At 52.7% G+C, this 8926-nt stretch overlaps 3 protein-coding genes across 3 annotated transcripts; all 3 read left to right on the top strand.

Annotated features, from left to right (window-relative positions):
• Positions 1-356: 356 nt before the first annotated feature.
• Positions 357-1920, top strand: J4E92_003894 (uncharacterized protein; the record flags this gene model as incomplete). Its single annotated transcript, XM_051495287.1, has 2 exons — positions 357-695; positions 745-1920. The coding sequence occupies 2 exons, from the start codon at positions 357-359 to the stop codon at positions 1918-1920; spliced, it is 1515 nt and encodes a 504-aa protein (XP_051354306.1).
• Positions 1921-2464: 544 nt separating this feature from the next.
• Positions 2465-3244, top strand: J4E92_003893 (uncharacterized protein; the record flags this gene model as incomplete). The annotated part of the gene is made up of 3 exons (XM_051495286.1): positions 2465-2507; positions 2566-2613; positions 2676-3244. The coding sequence occupies 3 exons, from the start codon at positions 2465-2467 to the stop codon at positions 3242-3244; spliced, it is 660 nt and encodes a 219-aa protein (XP_051354305.1).
• A 614-nt stretch (positions 3245-3858) lies between these two features.
• Positions 3859-8883, top strand: J4E92_003892 (uncharacterized protein; the record flags this gene model as incomplete). The annotated part of the gene is made up of 7 exons (XM_051495285.1): positions 3859-3912; positions 3966-5363; positions 5409-6888; positions 6940-7198; positions 8145-8414; positions 8514-8664; positions 8734-8883. The coding sequence occupies 7 exons, from the start codon at positions 3859-3861 to the stop codon at positions 8881-8883; spliced, it is 3762 nt and encodes a 1253-aa protein (XP_051354304.1).
• Positions 8884-8926: the final 43 nt, after the last annotated feature.

The following is an 8926-nucleotide window of genomic DNA, read 5'->3' as shown; positions in this document are numbered from 1 at the left end:
GGGTGCATGACTATGCGGATGTGGCGTAGGATGCGGCTCAGTACCCCTCTGGTGGGAACCTGACCGCAGCGGAGACGAAAATACTGCCCTTAAGCCAGGGCGCCTTCCTACAGGCAGTGCAGAAACCAGGGCTATGCTGCGACCTGTCAAGCGCAACACAATGGCGCCTGGGATTAGGTCTCATATCTTGCAGTTCAGCGCTGCTCGTCATCGGCACATAGAACGCTCCGAAGATTAGGCAATCTAGGTTTGACGTCGCCGTACATATCCGTCTTGTCTGTATTCTTGGGTTCCAAGGACGCTCCTCGTCGAGCGTTTGTCCGCATCGTATTGCATACTTCTCTCCTTCTTTCGCCATGCGTTCCCCAATCGACTTCGTGAAGGATCGCCATAATGGCCGGTACCGTGAGAGCATCGACAGCGATGACTACCCTTTAGCGCAACCCCGGAATGAAACCGAGCAACCATCAACGAATGGACCTACTGCTCTTCCATCGTTGCCAGAACCATACTCGGCTTTCTCGGTGAATCGCAGAAGATTCATTCTAGGCGTCGTTACAGCGGCGGGCTTCTTTGGACCACTATGCGGAGCTGTTTACTTGCCTTCTCTGAAGATCTTCGAGAAGATCTTTGATGCATCGGAGACTGCGGTAAACGGTACAGTCTCAATGTATATGATGGTGTTCGCCATTGCCGTAAGTCATCCGTACCGCTAGCTCGAAATGCAAAACTAAGATTGCGTAGCCTCTCTTCGGCGCTGCCGCCTCAGATCTAGGCGGAAGGAAAACAGTGTACATAGTCGGACTCGGCAGTTTCCTCGTCGCGAATACCCTACTTGCTGTGCTGCCACCACATATCGCGGAGCTGTACATTCTCCGTGTCTTCCAGGCATTCGGATCATGTATCGTCTTCTCCGTCGGAGCCGGTACCGTTGCCGATATCACTGAGCCTGCCAAACGTGGAACCGCTTTAGCATGGTTTTTAATGGGACCTCAGCTTGGCCCTGTCCTTGGTCCGCTTATTGGTGGTGCACTCGCGGACGAGAGTAGATGGCGATGGATATTCGGTTTCCTCTCGATCGCAAGTTTTCCGGTATATCTCCTCATCGTCTTCTGTACGCCAGAGACACTGCGATCGCTGGTAGGCAACGGCGCACCTGTCGCAAATCAGCCTTGGTTTTCGATACCCAAGTTCCGGACACAGCCTTGTACAGACTCGAGGGCTCCGAAAGCTCCCCGTCCAACGCCTCGAAAGTTCCTGCATCTTCTCAAATACCCTCCACATTTGATCGTTTCCTTCAACGGAGCATTCCAGTTTGCTGGACTGTATGCCATTTTCATCTCTTTTGCCACCATTTGGCAGGAGGCTTACGGTTGGACGGCAGCAGAGACTGGGTATGCCTATATATGTCCTGGTATTGCGATGTTCGTTGCTTCGATGGTCGTCGGTCGACTTTCCGACCGGATGCGGAAGAGGGCTCTTGCGAAGAGCTCTACTGGCAAGGTTGCACCTGAGCGAAGAATTACCATCCAGATCTTTGGCTTCGTCATCGCTGCGGCTGGAAAAATTATGTTCGGCTGGTTTGCGCTCGCTCAATTTCACCCCGCAGCGGTCCTCTTCTGTACGGCTTTGGCTGCAATCGGCATGTCTATCATCTTCGTCACCAGCACATCCTTCCAGACTGAGTGCGACCCTGGCCAGGCGGCTAGTCTAGTGGCTTTGGCAGGATTCATGCGCAACATGGCTGCCGCGATCTCCTCACTGATCATGGCCAGCATTTTGGATGCAATGGGTTGGGGTTGGGCGTTCACCGGTCTGGGAATCATAGATCTCCTCTGTATACCAGGAATCATCCTGGTCATTTTCCGTGGTCCAAAGTTCCGACAGGAGTTGGAACGCGGGCAGCAGCCAAAGAAATAAGTGGCTGGGTGGAAGGCCTTGCGTGGTCTGGATACAGAGTCTTGCTGCTTGTTCTGACAGCGATGAGCGACGGCCTGTCTTTAAGCATAGCGCGGTGTTAGTGAGCATTTGACTTTGTATATTAGCATGCCGCTGGAGTGTGCAGAATTGGAATCCATGTCGAGTCGAATGGCAAGATCGACCACGTTGAATCTGTAACCGCGTGAGCTAGAAGTCAACAGCAGGCAGCCCAGAAGATCCCGATCAGTACTCCGACGCAGATCAAGTAGTGAGTAGCGTGGTGTTGTCGCATGCGCTGTCCGGGTGAGAACGCAGGCCTGCGTAGATGCGATGGAAGAGATCGATGTTCTAGAACAACCTCGGAAGCGGCTGGAAGGGCGAGTTTGGCCGATCATCGTAACTTCGACATCCACTACCAATTTGTCAGCAGCACTCGCCATCCATGTAGGTATAAGAGCAAGCAGTCTCGCAGCGATGACATCACCTCAACAGCAAAACCATCTCGCAAGACTTCATCGTGGCGTTCAGAGCAAGTCTACGCAAAATGACCAACTTCAAGGTTGACATTGTCAGCGACACTGTATGCCGTAAGTGTTCATGGATAACGCATCTCAGTCTATGTATCCGGCGCTGACCAAGTTACAGCATGGTGCTATGTGGGGAAAAAGCGCCTGGAAAAGGGTATCGCAGCCTGCAAGTAATATCCATGTACAAAATGTTGTGAGACATTACTGACTTCGTACATCAATCTTTAGACAAGGAGAAACATCCGGACTCCAGTGACACCTTTCAAACTAGCTGGTACCCATTCTATCTGAACCCTGATGCGCCGAAGAGCGCAGACAAGCAACAATTGTACGAATCCAAATTCGGCAAAGAACGCACAGCAATGATGCAAGAGCGACTCTCACAGATCGGCAAAGACGAGGGAATCAACTTCAAGTACGGCGGCAAGACTGGAAACACACGCGATTCGCACCGACTTGTGCAACTTGGAAAAACTAAGGGTCCGCAGATGCAGACTCGCGTGATCGAGGAGCTCTTCGCCGCGTACTTTGAGAATGAGAAGGACATTACCACTCAAGAGATCCTTACCGAGGCAGGAATTAAGGCTGGACTTGGTGAGAAAGAGATCAAGGATTGGCTGGAGTCAGGCAAAGGAGGACCTGAAGTTGACAAGGAAGTCCAGCAGGCGCGCCGGCAACAGATTACAGGCGTTCCCAACTTTACCATTAACGATCAGTTTGAGATCGGAGGTGCGCAGGAACCAGAGGCTTTTGTTCAGTTGTTTGAGCGATTGAAGCGGCAAGAGGGTAGCGGTTAGGTGGTTCGATGTAGAAGAACCATCTTAGCGAATCTGACCTATCCGCGAACGTAACACTACTACATGTTTCCGTTTTCAGCATACAATGTCGTGTTGAAAAGTTATCTTATTTATTTGCATATCTCCATGTTAATGTAGGCTGCAGACTTGTTCAGTTTCTCCTAGGTTAACGTGAGGACGTAGATATGTAATGATTCAAATTGTTGGCGTGTAGCTCGTTTGAAGAAGGGCTACGAGTGTTGGTGTCGAGTTCATCGTATCGTTGGTGATGACCAAATCGCGTGGAGCATGCCGCTAGTCTTCACCTCGGCAACTGTACCTCAACATCGTCACGCGCGTTCTCCGTCACGCTTCTATGACATCTCGACGCGGTGATTGCGAGCGCTGAAGCTACCAGCCTCATTCCTCATGGTGCGCAGGTAGTACAACATGTAAGCACCGATGGAGGTGCTACGTGGGTGGCTGTGGCGTTAGCGCCAGTGCCATCGATCTGGGCATCTGCAGGGTTCACGACCAACAATCACCAAGACGCGCTTGGACGGTGCACCTCTCACAGCTACTTCAGTCGCCATGTCCTAGAATCCGATTAGAGTATACGGTCGACGACCTCTCCGATGGCTAACGATGCTCCGCAAACCCCGGCTGAGCGCCGCTTCCTGCGGCCCAGCGTAAGTCGCGTCTCCAGAGATCGTGTAGGCGATGCGCTGACCATATCCTATAGCTACGCAGCGCGACTATGGTGCAGCCCAAAACCGGCGAGCGCATCAAGAGGTCCTTCACCCTACGAAGATCCCAACACCGACCGACCGAATCCTCCGAGTTCCTACTTGCGCCCGGCCAATACGATGCTGAGAGACACCGGGAGATGGGAAGAGTCGAGTTTGCAAAGGTGGTGCTTACGAACAAATGTCGACAAGGCTACGCGTATGCGACGAGTCCTATTGGGATTGGCATCATGAAGTGCTCATTGGCCTATGTCCTCGGATCGTTGGCGACGTTCGTACCAGCAATCGCAGGATTACTGGGCAAGAACGATGGGAAGCACATAGTCGCGACTATCACTGTGTACTTCCACCCAGCTCGCTCGGCCGGCAGCATGCTGGAGGCTGTCATCTTGGCTTTCGCTGCCTTTCTGTATGCCGCCTTCGTATCGTTCTCTAGCATGGCCGTGTCCGCATACTTTGGAAATCAAGATCTGCTGGTCCTTGGGCATGTGATAGTACTGATTGTGTTCTGTGGAGGAGGTCTGGGTCTTGTTGGATGGACAAAACAGAAGCTTGGGAATCCACTGGTCAACGTGGCTTGCTCACTGACATCGCTAGCTCTCATCACGATCCTGACCAAGGAGGGAGCTGTTCAGGCAGCCAAGTTCTCCTACGTCAAAGTCTGGCAGGTTCTGAAGATGATAATCATGGGCTGTTCCGCCTCAGCACTCGTATCGCTCCTCGTACAACCAAAGTCGGCGCGCAACGAATTCCGCGATACGTTCATCCAATCGACAGATGCTATGGCAGAAATGCTCAACAACATTACCCTTAGCTTCCTTTCCGGTGCTGAATCAGACCTCAAGAGCGAATCATATGTCGAAGCATCGAACAAGAGCCAGTCAACGTTCAAAACACTTGTAAAGAACCTGGGAGAAGCCAAGTTTGAGCACTACGCGCTGGGTACTGAGGAAGAGTACAGGATCCACGCGAAACTGGTCAAATGTCTAGAAAAGCTCATGCAGAGCTGTGGTGGATTGCGGAGCGCTGCGGAAACCCAGTTTACACTGTTGGCGCAATCGGAGACCGAGCCCAGCGCCAGCGTCACATCCCAACGATCAATACCCGCTAATGGAACGGTAAACTCGTCGATATTCTCGGACCATACGATGTCCTTCAGTCCTCCGCAAATGTCTCCCAGTCTCAGCCATACCGAGAGGCGAACCAGCATCCTTGCATCTATCGACGAGTTACCGGAAAGTTCCCAAGCATCTGCGTATCCCTCAGCAGCTGGATCCGACGACGAGTCCACTCCGACCAAGAAGAAGTCTGATCAAGTTGCGAACCTTTTGAAGTCAGACCTTACGCCTGCTGACATGTTCTCGGTGTTCATTGCTAGCTTGGGACCACCAATGGTACGTTTAAGAGTTGCTGTCTGCGAATTGTGCTAATACCAGTAGAAATCCTTAGCATACACACTACGCGAGGTCCTTTCTGAATTGCCTTTTGGACCTGGACCCGAGTACAACATGGCTATCAACGAGCACTTTCGCCACAGTCTAGTCGATGCTAAGGCCCTGTTCTCAGATGCACGTCGGGAAGCCCTCTCGGCTGTCTACAAGAACAAGATACCAACGAGGACCAGCTCTGCAGCGATTGCAGCAGACTTTGAGGAGGTTGCCGCAAGCTGTGGATACTTTAGTTCGTCGCTTCTAGACTTCGCTGAAGACATGGTGTCGTTCCTTGACATCCTCGAAGAGCTGAAAGCTGATGTCAATCGCTACCCGCGGCAAAGAACCTACAGCTGGCTGAGGTTCTGGCAGCGTGGGCGCAAGAAGGATAAGGTGGGAGACAGCCCTGAGGAGGCCTATCTTATTGATGAGACAGAGGCCCACACACCAGGAGGCTCGCGTGAGATCCACAACCCCATCTACCGGAAGTCGACCCGTGGAGACCCTTACAAGCCAGAAAACGAGCAGCCACTTTCATACCGTATCTGGACATCATTGGCCGTCTTTAGAAGAGACGACCTCAAATACGCCGTCAAGGTTGGCATTGGTGCAGTCCTCTACGCCATGTGGTCCTTCATCCAGTCGACTCGAGGGTTCTACGGTCACTGGCGTGGCGAGTGGGGCTTGTTGTCATACATGTTGGTGTGCTCGATGACCATCGGTGCCTCCAATACTACTGGTTTCCAACGTTTTGCTGGTACATGTCTCGGAGCTATTCTGGCAATCGCCGCATGGATCGCCGCTGATGAGCATGCCTTCGTCTTGGGTTTCTTCGGCTGGATCATCTCCTTGTTCTGCTTCTACATCATTGTTGGAAAGGGCAAGGGGCCTATGGGTCGCTTCATCCTGCTGACCTACAATCTCTCTGCACTCTACGCATACTCGCTCTCGGTCAAGGACGATGACGACGATGACGATGAGGGTGGTATCTCACCCGAGATCTGGGAGATTGTACTTCACCGTGTGGTTGCGGTGATGGTTGGATGCATATGGGGTATCATAGTGACGAGAGTCATCTGGCCTATCTCTGCGCGCCGCAAAGTCAAGAAGGGCACGTCTCTATTATGGCTAAAGATGGGGTTGATCTGGAAACGTGGGCCTCTGAAGACCCTACTCGACGCCAACGAACGCACAAGCCGGACGTACACGTACATGTCCGAACGCGAAGAACTAGAACTTCGTCGGTATCTGTCTCATCTGGACACGCTGCGAGCATCAGCTGCCGCAGAGTTCGAGCTCAAGGGCCCGTTCCCAGACAAGAGCTTCAAAGTCATTCTAGGCGCGACCAGCCGTATCTTGGATAGTTTCCATGCTATGAACGTCGTCATCCTCAAAGATGTGAAGGCCTCCGAGGGCGAGAAAGAGGTCTTGCGGTATACCAAGAAAGAGTGGACAGATCTGAGTTGGCGAATCAGTCATCTCTTCTCTGGTGAGTCACACCCAACAAGCTTTCCTAAGAGCACCAGCTAACAGTACACAGTCATGGCCTCCTCAATGAAGTTGGCATACCCGCTCAACGACGTCTTGCCTAATATCGAACACACGCGAGATCGTCTACTAGCAAAGGTCTTTGAGTTCCGACAGAGTGGACTGGGAAAGGTCATTGCCAATGATGAAGATTACGAGTTGCTGTACGCGTACGCGTTGGTGACTGGGCAGCTCGCGCATGACCTCAACATCATTGGACAGGAGATTGAGAAGCTGTATGGTGTGCTGAGTGAGGAGGACTTGAAGTTACAGTAGATATGCAATGCACATAAACGCTGCTCCTCGCGATCTGTTTACGTTCTCTTTTTGAAACAGCATACACTCCTTGACTCGTGTGATGGATGTGGTGATTGCCACCCTTAGTCTCCGCGGTAATAACGCAGGTGCAGTAGTTCGCTTGTGATGATCCTAAATGAGTCACCATGATAGATGCGGCACACCTCGTAGCACGATGGCCTAGGCGTCGATGATCTCAATGCGTCATCCATCATCGATGCCAATGTCGCTGTATGCGTGTTGTCGCGTGATGGGTTTCTCAAGGTTACCACATGGACAAGAAATGTCCGACGATGAGCTGCAACCCCATCGGTCTAATGATAGAAATAAGCTTTGGGGCCATCTGTCGTTGACTCACGTTGCGATTGTGCCTAATTTACGCATCTAGCGGTCGCGAAACATTGCCACACAGCTGATCTTGGTAACGTAAACTTTGGCTTTGAACTTCGCGGAAATAAGAGCGATGGTCCTTTCGTGTAGTGAGACGGAAATCCTACACGCGACAACTTGTACTTTCCATAATGCATTAACGGTAGCTTTTGTTTTGGAAGGTGCATTGAAGTTGTTGTTGGTGTCTGGGGTCGGGGTCGTAAAACGACTAGTGGCCAGCACGTGACGAGCTTGGCGCTCTAAGCGATCACGCGCACCTGCCCAGGTCGGATCCTCAATATTCTGCGAACGTCTTGCCGCGACTCTCGATACTAACCTCCAGGACAACCAACCCGTCAAAATGTAAGGAATACCGATTGCATACCCTCAGCATTGCTTCGAAGAGCACTTCCGCACCCGCAACCACGTCGCCGACTCGCAGTGCTGCTCAGCAGGCGCCCGAGACGTGGCGAACCCCTCTTTTCACGATAGCACTTTCCATCGTCCACGACCGTACAATTGATCAAAATACTGACGGAGTGTGTTTCGCAGGGTCAACCTCCGCACTCAGAAGCGCCTCGCGGCCTCCGTGGTCGGTTGCGGAAAGCGCAAGATCTGGCTCGACCCCAACGAGACCAGCGAAATCGCCAACGCCAACTCCCGCCAGACCGTCCGCAAGCTCGTCCAGGATGGCCTCATCATCCGCAAGCCCGTCACCATGCACTCGCGTGCCCGCGCCCGGGAGCTGACCGCCGCTCGACGAATTGGCCGACACCGTGGTTTCGGTAAGAGGAAGGGTACCAAGGACGCTCGTATGCCAAGGTACGCAATCACGATGCCACTCCCGCAATGGACTCGACAGAGATTCATTGTGGGGAGTGAAGGATGAAGGAGACTGTTTGCTGATGCGGATGTCTATAGCCAAATCGTCTGGATGCGCCGTCTCCGTGTCCTCCGCCGTCTCCTCGTCAAGTACCGTGCCGCCGGAAAGATCGACAAGCACCTCTACCACGAGCTCTACCACCTGTCCAAGGGTAACACCTTCAAGCACAAGCGTGCTCTCGTTGAACACGTACGTCCGCCATGACATCATGACTATGTCAAACCCCACTCCATGCTCGGCTACTGACACGCATCGTAGATCCACAAGGCCAAGGCTGAGAAGGCCCGCGAGAGGGCTATCCAGGAAGAGATGGACGCCAAGCGCGCGAAGACCAAGGCGGCGAGGGAGAGGAGGCAGGAGCGTGTCCAGCAGAAGCGTCAAGCTCAGTTTGGCGACGATGCGGAGTAAACACGGGATATCATGATGAACACCTGGCGTGGGTCTTTTCAAG

This window comes from Alternaria infectoria (assembly GCF_024043175.1).
Source record: "Alternaria infectoria strain BMP 0036 chromosome Unknown scaffold_5, whole genome shotgun sequence".
NCBI classification, from domain to species: domain Eukaryota; kingdom Fungi; phylum Ascomycota; class Dothideomycetes; order Pleosporales; family Pleosporaceae; genus Alternaria; species Alternaria infectoria.
Note: the sequence above shows the minus strand (reverse complement) of the source record. Positions and strands in the feature narration are given on the sequence as shown.